Raw genomic sequence first — 14991 nt, 5'->3', positions numbered from 1 at the left:
GTGGTTTGTGTCTTAATACGGATCTGATTATGATAAATCATGTCTTGGAAATATGGTGTCGGAAAAACTATTCTATATATTTAACATTAAAAAGTTAACATAAAAGTTAACACATTTATCATTAATCAAACAAGCCCAAAATGATTCGAGCCAGATTGAACAAGCTTTGTAAGTTGATAACATTAAGTAAGCTTCGTTCGTTCATTTCAATTTTGCATCCCAAACGTGTTGACCTGTTGTATGGGGAAATTATTTCTAGAAATTTTCGCCTAAATTCATCTTCTCTTGAGAGAGAGAGAGAGAGAGAAATCTAAGAATTAAGAAATAGTTTAAAGTATGTGCTGAATTTTATGACTTGAACATTGTTTTCGTTTCAGATTATTCTCAGTACACTGGTGGCCAAAATGCCTACAGTGGCCAGAGGCAACAGCAGCCTCAACAACAACAGACCAATTACAACAGCGGTCGTGCAAACAGCTACTCACAGCAAGCATACAGACCGGAAGTGCAGAATGTATATACTCAGAATGTAGGAGTGCAGGACTATAACGATTACAATTCACAAGTAAGTTCACTCGAGTTCATCATTTTTAAATGTGTATTAAGCTTCGAATAGATAGTTCATTGAATTTTCATGAATAACATCAAACTAAAATAATGAATAGAGAATTTATTCTAACCTAAACTGAAATTCATGTGTAAGGCCTCAACTTGGTGTAATTTGACTTTTTGAAGAGATCTTCGAATTAAATGTAACTTTCTGTCACATGGATGACCATTTTCGAAACATACCATAAATACAAGAGAGTAATTGAATACAGCAAAGCATGTTTATTAAACTTCGTTTTAGTTCGTTAAGTAAAAAGATTTTGATTTATTTATCACACTTTTCAGAAAAGTATTTACATACTTGTACAGTAGAAAGGAAATGGTCCTAACAAGAAAGAATAACAGAATTTATAACTAGAATAAATTCGTCTACCTGTAATTATCGCGCTGTTATATATATATATATATATATATATATATATAGGGTGGTAGGTAACTCCATCGACAACCTTTGGGAGGTGATTCCTTATATGAAATGAAAGAAAAAGGTTCTTATAAACATAGGTTGAAAAACGTCTCCTTTCAGAGTTACGAACCGCCGAAAATTCGAAAAATCATGTTTCGAAGCGCCCGGCCTTAGAAACTATAGGACCTATCCCAAGCGGTTTAAGGAATTACACAGGAACTAGTATGCGATCTATCTAAATATCCATGTTTTAACATCCTCCGTTATCGTCGAAACGAACGCGTCATTAGTACTTAAAGGAGTATCCCTATACCTGAACTTCCTTTTTACAGTTCGTTTCGCCGATAACGGACCACGGTAGAACATGAATATTTAGATAGAGCGCATACTAGTTCCTTTGTAATTCCTTAAACTGCTTGGGATCGGTCCTGTAGTTTCTAAGGTAGAGCGTTTCGAAACGTGAATTTTCGGCGACTCGTAACTCTGAAAGGAGACGACTTTCGTCCCATGTTTATTAGAACTTTTCTTTCATTTCATATAAGAAATCACCTCCCAAAGTTTGTCGGTGGAGTTACCTACCACCCTGTATATATATATATATATATATATATATATATATATATATATAATATGGATATATAATGTGTATTTGCATACATTTCTATGAGGTCAATGGTTCGACCCCTGGCCAAGTAAGTTTATGGTGGATAATATCGTGTCCGTGGGTTTTCTCGGGTTACCGCCGTTTCCTCCCACATTCTCGTTCCGCCAACTATTTCATCATCATATCCCTTAACCTAAAGGGCATGATCATGGGACGTTAAACTGGAATATTTAATTTCATTTCATTTTCGTATACATTTTTACATTTAATGATATTTAGTATGTATGATTATCACAGAACCAAGACAGTTCAGAAATAAACATAAAAATGAATTAATCTATTAACATAGTCCACATAGATGGATGAACGAAGTCTTGAATATGAATAATGCTCACGAAAATGTTTAAATAATTCAATACAAAACAATACACTATCGTCTGATTCGGATAGAATGCATTTATAAATATAATCAAAATTGCTATAAATTTAATAATATTGTTTTTGAATTATTTTCATTTGTTATGCAAGTATTTTTTACATTTCAACTTTATAAAAGTTCCAGGAATTTTACGAAATAAGTTCCAAATAATACTAATATACTTTTTTTAAAAGGAACCAACAAAAATTCTTTTTATATGGGAAAATTGAAATTAGAACTAAATAACATATATGAAGGCTGCTAGAAAAGTTTTTGCAAACTACTCTTGTATTAACAGTAGTGCTAATATTCCACTATTACAAAATTCGGAAGGATAGATTTTTCTATGTTTTAATTACCTTTGGTAGTTTCTTTAAGCCCATTTGTTTATTTTTCACAGGAGTTTTAAGACGTACCTCAAAATTCGCTGTTTGGAATGCGTCAACTGGTACTTCATCAATAGCGCTCACTATGTCTTACTTTTCATGCGTGGGAACAAAAAGATAAAAAGTTTAGGGTGGTCAGTGTTAACTGGCATTGTGGTGGTAAAAAATGATGAGACAATTTGAGTTTGTTTTACGCATTTTATTGATAACCTCTGACAAGTAGATTACTGTATTCCACTGAGTATTTATAGTTCTTCAATATTTCAAAGATATGGCTGTCACGTGTCTTGTATAACTTAAAAAACTACAATCATTGCTTGGCAGCACTCCTCGATCAAACAACTTTTGTTGGTCTCAGCACACTTTGAAACACCACAAACAGTGGATTACTGTTTAGCTGGTTTCAGCTCGCTTTGAAACACTCCGAACAATGGATTACTGTTTAGCTACTTTCCGTTCACAACACTCCAAACAGTGGATTACTCTTTAGTTGGTTTCAGTTCACTTTGAAACACCACAAACAGTGAATTACTGTTTAGCTGGTTTCAGCTCGCTTTGAAACACTGAACAATGGATTACTGTTTAGCTACTTTCCGTTCACAACACTCCAAACAGTGGATTACTCTTTATTGGTTTCAGTTCACTTTGAAACACCACAAACAGTGAATTACTGTTTAGCTGGTTTCATCTCGCTTTGAAACACTCCAAACAATGGATTACTGTTTAACTAGTTTCCGTTTATTTTGAAACACTCCAAACAGTGGATTACTGTTTAGCTGGTTTCAGCTCACTTTCAAACACTCCAAACAGTGGATTACTGTTGGTTTCCGTTCACTTTCAAACATCCCAAACAGTGGATTACTGTTGGTGTCCGTTCACTTTCAAACATCCCAAACAGTGGATTAGTGTTTAGTTGGTTTCGGCTCACTTTCAAACACTCCAAAGAGTGGATTAGTGTTTAGTTGCTTTCCGTTCACTTTCAAACACTCCAAACAGTGGATTAGTGTTTAGTTGGTTTCCGTTCACTTTCAAACATCTCAAACAGTGGATTAATGTTTAGTTGGTTTCGGCTCACTTTGAAACACACCGAACTGTGGATTACAATTTAGTTTAGGATTGGTATGAATAGATGTAAGTTTCATCCCCTGTAAAGATAAAGTTTACCAAATTTGACTTACCTTGGTTGGTTTTTTGAGCATTTCTTTACAATGCTTGACACGAAGCTTCGGTCAAGTTGTGTGGAATCCAAGAGCTTGAAACTTTCCGTATCTTCAGATGACCATGTAAAATAGTGTTCACAAGAAATTTCCATTTCCCATACAAAACAATTACTTCAAACTGCTGCGAAGTAAGCGAATAGATTTAAATAAACAAAGATAATTTAAACATAAAAACGTCTATTCTTCCGAATTTGGAAATAGCGGAACACTAGCATCATGTAAATAATAGCTGCAAAAACTTTTCCAGCAGCCATCGTATATCAGAAGAAATAAAAAAAACATAATTGTCATTTTGTTGTAACAAACTTCAATGTTTACATAGTTTTTATACAATTGTTGTGGATTATTGTCATTGTTATAGAACTATTAACGCTGTTGAATACATGTACTATCTTTTGTTTTTCCAACCCAATGATTTATATAGGGAATTATTTTTCTGCTTTCTATCAATTGAAATAGAATTTGAATGGTTTGATTTTACTGATTTCTTTTCTAATTCTATGTAAATCTCCCTTACTCCGTGAGAATTAATTTTTATTATATCTAAAACTTTTAATATTTAATAATCAAATCTCATTTTTAACTAATATTAATTTGGTGTACAATAGAAATTAATCTTGAAAAAAAAACCAAGGTACATTTAAAAAGATTTCATGAAGAAATCAATAAAATAACATCATTACAATTCCCGTTCATCTCAAAGAAAATAGAAAAATATAATTGCCCCACAGCTTCACATAAATCAATGAGTTAGGAAACAAATATGGCACAGGTTCACCTTTGGTTCCATTTCTTGATTAATAGGAATCACTCATAAAGCAACAAATCATGAAGGAAATTGTCTTAAGATGCCATGATCATTGATGTAATGGGTATTAATGTTTCCCTTTTCATAGTCATTGATGTAATGGGTATTAATGTTTCCCTTTTCATAATCATTGATGTAATGGGTATTAATGTTTCCCTTTTCATAGTCATTGATGTAATGGGTATTAATGTTTCCCTTTTCATAGTCATTGATGTAATGGGTATTAATGTTTCCCTTTTCATAGTCATTGATGTAATGGGTATTAATGTTTTCCTATTCATGCAGGATGTTCAGTATCGTCAACAACAATCTACCCGTGCGCCACCACGGTAAGTTATAAATATAACTTATAGTTATCTCTATTAAAGAACTTTAACATACATAAAGATTTTGGAATTAATGAATTTCTAGTCTTATTTATATGTATATATGAAGATATTTTAATGGAAAGAAAGAATTATTAATACTTTTTGTAGATATAACTTGTATAATTGTGTACATTATATGTTCAATTTAACAAGAAAACATTGCCAAATATGTGAATATCAATCCACAATTTGTAATATAATTCTGTAATTTCTGTGCTTATATTTTCTTCAGTTTGATAATTGCTATTTTCTCTTTAGTGCCTGCTAAGGGGATGCTTATGATGCCTTTCCCTTTAAAATTCAAACATCTTTATTTCACTGTGCTGTATATATGCGCTAAATTAGACGTTAATAGGAAAAGAAAACCAAGCTTACGGATTGGATCAATATCTAGTTTTGCATTGAATTTACTTGTTTTTAAGAACAAAATTATACATAAGAGACTTATCAAAATTGAATCCAAAATGCAACTGAATTTATTATTATTTGAGTTTCTAATTATCTCCAATATACGAATATATTGTAGGAATTACATATTCACTCTGATGGAATTTCAATTATATTACTTTGTTCACACATTACTATTGGAATTTTTTTTACCAAATATCGATTAAGAAGGATGGAAAATTTAACACACTGTGCAGCATTTCGTTAGATTAGTAAAATATTTACATCAAATATATTGCTTTCCTTAGAATAGTATATTTACAACTAAAAAGTTTTGAATCAAGATAATTAAATAAGAACTATTTGTAATATATTGTGTTTTATACTAATAAAATATTTTCTTTGTATTGAAATAAACACACTAATAACAAAATCATTTACATGTAATTATTTTTCATTAAATAAAAAAATATCTTGCAAAAAGACGTAAAGATTTTATTCAAAAAATATTTTTTATTTACTGAAATCTAATCATATTTCTCATACATATTTTATCTTTCGACATGATTTTTCATAAATTAAAAGGCATTAAGTACCACACAACATCTATTTCATTAATATTAATGATAATAGTAACTTTAGTATTCTTTAATACAATGTACAATATTCACGATAGATGTCGTACAGATTTTTTTTTTTTTGTAATGTAATAGAATATACTTTTAGATTGCATTTATTTAAGAAACTTCATACATATTGCACAATAAATATTATTTGATACATCTAAACCAGTATTGAAACAATTTAATGCCCCGTTTCATTTTCTAAAATTCGAGTTTAACCATCGTTATATCAAAATATAACAGTCAGAGAAATATACGGTAATAATCTTACATACAGAATGTTTCCGGGGAAAAGGGCAACACTTTGGGAAGTGGGAGTACAAGTATTGTAAGCAAAAAATTTCGTATGAAGATAGGCCCTACTCTTAACGGTTTGAGAGCTACAAGTTGTGAACTATTTTTGACCTTATGTTGTTTACTGCTCACTCTATAATTATTCTACAGAGGTGATACATAGCGCATTTGAAAGGTGATGTAATGGCCTTTCAAACATTGTGCCACGTTGGCAGTGATGTCTTTGAAAGCGAAGTTGTTGAGGGAAATTTGGGAAAGTTAAGATTATTTAAGGGAATTGGATTGCAACTTTGATTTCCCCATTTCCCTCAATAACTTCCCTTCCTAAATCGCCACTGCCACATGTTGCATACCGTTGCAAAGGCTATTTCATCGCCATTCAAATGCGATAAATTTCACCTCTGTGGAGGAACTACAGGGTGAGCAATAAGCAACGTAAGGTCAAAAGTGCTTCACAACCTGTAGGTGCTAAATCGTAGACAAAAACATCCATAGTCATATGAACTTCTTTTGCTTAGAATCACCCATACTACCATTTCGTAAAATATCATATTTTCCCTTTGAAACACCCTGTATATGAATTTATTCAATTTTAACTTACCGGAGGTTTCTTTTTTTCATATGAAAGATACGAGGGACTATTGTAGTTTGTCACGAGAAATAAACAGTTTCCACATTTGTAATCTGTAAATCAAATTGTACCAGTTACTTTCAACTTCTTATACCACATTTTAAATACATTCTTTATTGTTAATCTACAGCACTTTGTGATGCATATTTATAATTCACTTTTTATAATTCACTTCTATTATAATAGTTATAATTCACTTAAGATGTAAAAAAAAATGATTTTAAAAGTTTGCATGAATCTATTTCTAAATACAATCAATCATTTTCTTCCTTATATTGCATGAAATTTATAATTCTTTTATCGAATATGTTGCATGTAAAATAAATTTTGATTTAGCTACTTTTCTTTTCTTTTTGGTAATGAACTTGATACTCCTTAGATTTAAAAAATCTTTAAAGGCTCTAGAAAATTAGAAGCTGCTGCAAAGAGAATGTTGCACTCTTCTAAATCAATTCGTAAAATTGCAAAAATAACAAAATCCAATATCGAATAGAAATTTTTATTTACACATTTAAAGAAAATAAGAAGATAAGAAATATTTATCCTATGTTAAAAAAAGATCGGATCTGATAATTTTAATGTGCTTTACTATAATATCTTAAAGATCAACAGTAAACTTACAATATTTTTTGGGGGAGGGGAAATAATATAAAATTGAAGGTTATTAATATATTGAAAGTAATTCAGAGTATCCACTCTACTGTACTATTAATTACCTAATTAATTAATATCTGTAATTCAAGTTTATCGAATTGGAAACTTTATATCAAAATAAACTAGGTAATATTTGATATTTCGAAGCAGAATTTCAACAATACAAATAACATCTAATTGTTAAATTTTTTGTTAAGAGTTAGAGGATAGTTAGTCCTCTGTAAAAATATCAGTAAACAAATATTTATTCTACAATTTGCTTCACGCGCAAGCAATATTCAATTACCTCACAGACCGGAATTTAAACATCTCAGCGTATGATACTGAATACGTTTGTTTCTGCACACACACAAACACCTCAATAATTGTCTTTACAAATCAGTAAAACTTACAAATTAGCTATTAAATTGAATAATTTAATATAAGAATTGAATAAAAAATTTTATATAACATTTGTTCACGATAAATTGAGTTAATTATTATAAAACGAAATCAAGAACAACAAATCGAAGATTACAATTACATTATCTTTAAATGTTTTGATTTTTTATATTATTATTATTATTATTATTATTATTATTATTATTATTATTATTATTATTATTATTATTATTATTATTATTACCTGTATTGGTTTTAACAAACCAAAATAAAATACTAATTTGGGCATTATTGAGAATGAATAAGAAGTTTAAAACAATGCAATTATGCACTATACGTAACGGAAAAATACATTGCTATTTCAGTTTTTCTTTTGATTATTCGCAGAAGCAAAATGATATCATCGAAACTTACATTCTGTTCAACATCGCTGTATATTAGGATTATTATGATACTTGTTCTTTTACCTTAAGAGCCTGCCTTACAAAAAATAATACAAAATTTACCATTTTTCTTTTGCTTGTTTATTCATAAGTGAAGGGAGATAATGAAATGCAACTTACCACAATCATAAATAATGTTATTCTACAACAGAAAATATAAACCTGAAGAATGTTTATTGTTTCTATCCATAGAAATTGCAGTGTTGACAGAATAACAATGCCCCTAAAATCTAAGTTAAGGCAGCGATTAGAGAAATGGTCTCAACTGCGTTTTGTTACGTATTATATTACTTTAGTTTCCTGTAAACTACTTTTTAAATAATAGTTGTATTAATTTGTAATAAACAAAATAGTTTTAACATACAGTTATTAAAACTAAATAATAATGTTATTTAGAAAGTAGTTCACAGGAAACCAAAACAACATGATACGTAATCAAATGCAGCTGAGTTCGTTCCTCTAATCGCTGCCGTAACTTAGATTTTAGGGACGTTGTTATTCTGGCAACACTGTAATTTCTATGGATAGCAACATTGAACATTCTTCAGGTTTATATTTTCTGTTGTAGAATAACATTATCTATAATTGTGGTAAGTTGCATTTCATTATCTCCTTTCACTTATGAAAAACAAGCAAAAGAAAAATGGTAAATTTTGTATTATTTTCAGTAAGCCAGGCTCTTAATATATTACCTTTTATATATGAATTTTGTATACTTATATAGGAGATAATGTAGCAGTTAAAATGCATAATGTTGTTTTTCTCCTCTGCAGAGATAGGAATAAAGCAAGAGGTTCTGCCGCCAAAGCTACACGTCCCACTCCTTCTCCCAGTACAAGCACTACCCTCCCTGAAGCCCCTACTCCTCGTCGTGTGCCACCCTCATCAAGGCAAACTGCAGCGGCTATAATCCGCGACACCACTCCTACTCCGTCCAGAAATGAATCCTTTAGTTCTTCTTCCTATGCCCGAAATCCTAGCTCATCTTCTTCTAGGGGCAGAGTTATATATACCAATTCAGTTAAATCCGCAGATACTAACAGTGCTTCGTTAAGTGCTACTGCTTCTCGGTCTCGAGGTAGCTCTAGCCAGGTTTCGAGCAATTCTCGCTCGAAGACTTGCTCTGAAGCAGATTGTGGGCGATCGAACAAACCACATTTGAGGTATGTTTACCACTACATTTCGCAACTTCAACATACAGTACATTAAACAGCGGATTTCTTATAAATCCCTTGTGCATATTTAAACGTTAATAACTTTGAATGTGCACATGATAGTGATACAATATACACAGCACATTTCTAGGGCTTTACTGCATTATTGGCCACGTTTCTAACATTCAAAGTGATTTGCACTTTTATGGCACACCATGATGCAAACTGGTGTTTCCAATGAATCGAAAATTCCTCAGTTGGTGTTCTATTTCATGGACAGGTTCTTTTATCCTGCCATAAACGCTCATGTTGGCAAATTTGTCGTCCTGCTAAAATTAGACATACTTCTGATACAGTTTTGAATGGAATTTTTCTTTCCACACTGTAGAAGATGAGGTGTTGAAAGAACACAAAATGACTACCACTTTAGCGTGTTACTTGTGTGTTAATTCAGCACCAAGCACATTGCCTTCCGAGCATATCAGAAATAACTCGATACTATCTGAGAGAATTTGCATTGGTATTTATCGTTTAATATGAGCAAAGCTTTGCGAAATATATTCGGCACTTATACCAAGTAACGAATAATGTTTTCTGTCTTCTGTAATCGGTCACAGTAATATTGTTGTAAACCTATGAATCGTCTGACAATAGTTACATAGGCAATAGTTCTGCCATCTTCTGTTCTTACGTGCTAAGACACAAGAATAACAGATAAACTAAATAGATGGAAGCATTGCTATCTGTGCAACTGTTGTCAGATGATTCACAGCAATATTATTGTGACCGATTACAGAAAACATAGAATGTTATTAGTTACTTGCGCCACAAATGCGAAATATATTTCGTAAAGCTTTGCTCATATCAAACAATAAAGAACAATGCAAATACTCACAGCCAGTAAAGAGGTATTTCTGATATGCTCGGAAGGCGATGTGCTTGGTGCTAAATAAACACACAAGTAACACGCTAAAGTGGTGGTCATTTTGTGTTGTTTCAATTTTTTTTTTCTGTGCAGGCAAATTAATAATATAATTGGATCCAATTCATTGATAGAATGTATGAAATACATATTACAAAATGAAAATAATACTAACTTTTTTATATCCCTAGAAGCTGAAATAGTTTCCAATATTTCGTATACATAAGCGAGAATCCATTTTCAATGACCATAGAAGTTTAAAACAAAGACAAAGAATTTAATATTATTATTTGTAAGTTCAGAAACAAATATTAACAATTTATTTGTCTAACATACAATCTTATTGTGAATACATATAGTAAGGGAAATTCAAAGTAATAACAATTTATGATATTACAATTCGATTCTTTATTACTCCGAATTTTCTTTATATAATGCATTTATGGAAAACTGCAAAAATGACTAAAGCTATGCATATGTAAATATGATTTGGCAAAATTGAACTTCGCATAGGTTCCGTATTTCTTGTTTGATGGAAGCAGAAGACTATGTCAAGAAGAGTGCCAGTAAATATTACTATCTACTACACCTGTAAGATAATACTAAGATAAATTTTTAATTAGGTAATAATTGTGTTAAACGCATTGTGCACATAACGTAATTTTACACGGAAATGAATAGTATTGTGAAGCCTTCCACATTATAGTTGCTCAAAAAAAACCGTTGCGTCGAAAAAATACGTTACTTCGTATAGAACAGTGATCTCCAAACCATCGATCACGAGCTACTGGTAGCTCGCGGGGACATTTTCGGTAAATCGTATTAACGCTCCGGTTGGCTAACCTTAATTCCTCCACTGAACTGATGCTAACGACAGGGGACGCTGACAACAATTGCTTGTTTCTCCTGCGCAATTGCCATTGTCAGCCTCATCTCGCAGTTGATTGTGTACGCGTAGGGCTGTGCACGTTGTTTTTCGTGTGTATATTAGACATTTGCTAAACGTTATGTTTTTCGTGTGTATATTAGACATTTGCTAAACGTTGTTTTTCGTGTGTATATTAGACATTTGCTAAACGTTATGTTTTTCGTGTGTATATTAGACATTTGCTAAACGTTGTTTTCCGTGCGTATATTAGACATTTGCTAAACGTTATGTTTTTCATGTGTATATTAGACATTTGCTAAACGTTGTTTTCCGTGTTTATATTAGACATTTGCTAAACGTTATGTTTTTCGTGTGTATATTAGACATTTGCTAAACGTTTTCCGTGCGTATATTAGACATTTGCTAAACGTTGTTTTCCGTGCGTATATTAGACATTTGCTAAACGTTATGTTTTCGTGTGTATATTAGACATTTCCTAAACGTTGTTTTCCGTGCGTATATTAGACATTTGCTAAACGTTATGTTTTTCGTGTGTATATTAGACATTTGCTAACTTGGATATTTTGATTTCATATTTGCTAGAAATGTAAATTTATATGTAATAAACAAATGTAAGATTTTTTTGTAGTTCTTTTGGTTGGTAGCTCACGGTGGAATTTAAAAATAGTACGATAGTTTAGAAGCTTCGTAAGTTTGGCGACTGATACTGAAGTTACAGTCATGTGAAGATCTTACTGCATAATAGGTTTTAACCTTCCATGGTCCTTGAAAAGGGATTCTCTCTCTTATATCCGAAATATTGAAAACTATTTTAGTTTCTAGGAACACAAAAATGTCATTATTATTATTATTATTATTATTATTATTATTATTATTATTATTATTATTATTATTATTATTATTATTATTATTATTATTATTATTATTATTTACCTTGGATAAAATTACTTAGCCATTCCATCCACCTGATAGATTCAGTTAAACTTTATTTTTAATTAGATTTTTCCAGAACAGTTACCTGCACACGAATACCGAAGCAATTTTTAAATTAGCTTTGGGTTACAATTACCGAAGCTGTTCACGAAATTGAGCACAACTGAGTAACAATTCCAAAAAATTGGGATGAAATTCAGTTTTCCACAGTCTGTCATATTCAGTGTTATATTTCTAATACAATATGACACACTGTGGAAAACTGATTATTCTCCAACTCTTTGGGAAGTTATATTTTTAACTTACAACTTTGACAACTTCAGAAACATAGGTTTTAAATGTTGCTTACAGCATATTTCTATCATGTGTGCATACGAAAGTTATCAATACTTATTTGCATCTTGTATTTTTTTTGGCATTTAATGTCCCTTTGCATCACCGAGACTTTATGAGACGTAGATCTACAAGCTTAAAGTGGGGTTCAAGCCATAGAACTCCCAACTGTGTATCGAACTCAGGTTTTCTATGCCAAGAGCCAAAACGCTAAACATTTAAATTTGCACAAGAACTTTATAAGTATATTGCATTCTTATACACATTTTATAATGTACTAAAAGTATTTAGACTTAAAAATGAGAGAGAGAGATTAAAATATATATATATAGTAATACAATTTTAACGAGGTAGTTTTCTGCGATAGTTTAGATATCGTTCGTGGTCGATACGAGGCAATCAACATTTATTGATAATCAGGAAAATATATGGGTGTAACTGGATTTCTTGTAATAGCTAAGATTGGAGATTTGTTTTGTTTATATTTCGTAATTCTTTCCAAAAGTTTCTGTATTTTATTTCAAATTATTAAATCATACTTTAGCCATTGCAAAGAACAGCTTGCTTTATTTCTGAGATTTTTTTCGGGGTTTTAGACATTCGTGTGATGGGTCAAAGTTTAGTTTCAGGTACCAACCAATGTTAAATTTTCTTAGATGAATGCCAAAATGGTAATTAATAAAAGCGTGAATAGGATAGACATGATCTTCAAGTAACAATTTTGAAATAACGTGCTTTAAAAATATATCAGTATCTCTCGGCTCCCCCTAAGGGTTCCATTTCACAATAAATTAAATTAGAAAACATTACAATATAAAAAGTAAATACACGAATAAAACTTTGTCTAGCTAAAAAAAAAATATTCTCAGGTTTACATATTTAAAAACTTAATATAAATTACCAGCTCTTAAAAACTGACTTCCTTCTTTTAATGTGATATTATTTGAATCATATTAAAATTTAAAAAGAAAAAAGTTGGATTTTACAGATATCACGGACACGGAATGGGAATAAAACCTTGTGGTTTCATATTTCTATCTTTTCAAATACCATACTCTATATGTGTTTGCAGAAATATTTGCCAACATGAAATAATAATAGAATGTCGATTTGTTATTAACATTGAATTGTGAAACATCTACTTACAAACTATGAAATTATCATAAAATAGAAAGAGTTATTATAAAACACATTTACGACAAGATTATATATGATAGAACATTTATCCTTAAATAAATGCTAATAGCAGTTGACATACATAAAATAAATAAAATTAACGAGCACCACGAAAATTATAAAATTTTAATACAATTTTAATTTTAAGTTTACAATTAATGTGTTATTAAATATGAGTCGTCCAGTTCCAAGACGGCTCTTGTCCATTTACAGAAAATCACAGAAAACTTAGAAAAAAACGTAGAATCTGCATGTTTTGCAGAACTAGAAATACTTCAGTGCAGAGCCGTGCCGTGGAAAATCAGTGTCCAGAGCGAGAGTATACGACTGCGCCCCCATACATATATTCCAAGCAATTTTTCCTATTTTTTTTCCCTTTTTTCTCCCGAATTTTTCGCCCCCCTTCCTTCGGCGCCCGAAGCCGTCGCCCCGCTCGCCCCCCCTCCCCACGGCACGGCCCTGCTTCAGTGTGTTCACGTGAAAAACCTGAAGACCCTCAAATATTTCCAGTTCTACAAAACGCATTGATCCAACAGTTTTTCTCGGTTTGGGGGATTTTCTGTAAATGGACAAGAGCCATTTTCGAAATGGATGACTCATATGATATATACATATATATGAAACTTAATAATACTTAACTGATATATGAAATGCAAAATTCAATATTTAAAGCATGGAAAATTACTTAAAAAATATCAAAATTGTATCGTGTCGATATATTTATTTCTTAAAAAAAATATGGAAAAGAAAATTTTCAAATAAAATTTGTTTCTTAAATCCTATCGATTATCTGTTTTAAATTTCTATAAAGAATGTTTTTCCTTCTTTTAAAAAATATTAAATCGTGTTGATATGTCAAAGCATCTGAAACAGAATATTGTTTTCAAATTTTGAAAATGATACAGGTTAATATCTATCAGTATTTGAATTCGAATGAATTGTTCAAAATCAATGTTAAAAATTCCTGTTTTTTTAAGCTAGAAACTAATCGAAAATTTCTTGTTCTATTGTTGCTAAAATACAGCTAGTAAGGTAATTTTTTCCTTTTACTCCCCCCCCCCCCTCTGGCCAGTTTATCATTAGAAGCAACAGTCCCTCTAAATGTAAAAAAGAAAAAGTTTTAAATTTACAAACAAGCTGTTTTTGTTTACCAATAGCTGTATAGTTATATTGTTATTCGTAAAACAGAATGAAATGCATGATATCTTGTGTGGCATTGGGTTCTGTTGTGAATCTGTTTTCCAACTTTAAACACACAGCACTTTTTCACATGATAGCTTTTAATATGCACACAAACACAAATCGCATGATACAAACACTTTTATTTTCATGAATGTTCTGAAGATATAAAA

The 14991-nt window shown here is 31.1% G+C and overlaps 1 protein-coding gene across 7 annotated transcripts in view; it reads left to right on the top strand.

Annotated features, from left to right (window-relative positions):
* Cda5 (Chitin deacetylase-like 5) overlaps positions 1 to 14991 on the top strand; it is a 454673-nt gene that overhangs the window by 395146 nt on the left and 44536 nt on the right. For 4 of the 7 annotated variants that reach the window (XM_081756029.1, XM_081756028.1, XM_081756030.1 and 1 more), the window contains exons 10-11: positions 378 to 565; positions 4737 to 4780. In XM_081756029.1, the coding sequence (XP_081612155.1) occupies positions 378 to 565; positions 4737 to 4780 (232 nt within the window). Of the gene's footprint in view, positions 1 to 377; positions 566 to 4736; positions 4781 to 9005; positions 9396 to 14991 lie in introns of all 7 variants that reach the window. The other 3 variants (XM_081756025.1, XM_081756024.1, XM_081756027.1) reach the window with 1 other exon arrangement.

This window comes from Thermobia domestica, chromosome 4 (assembly GCF_964235325.1).
Source record: "Thermobia domestica chromosome 4, izTheDome1.hap1.1, whole genome shotgun sequence".
NCBI lineage: Eukaryota > Metazoa > Arthropoda > Insecta > Zygentoma > Lepismatidae > Thermobia > Thermobia domestica.
This window is presented reverse-complemented; position numbering and strand designations above follow the sequence as displayed.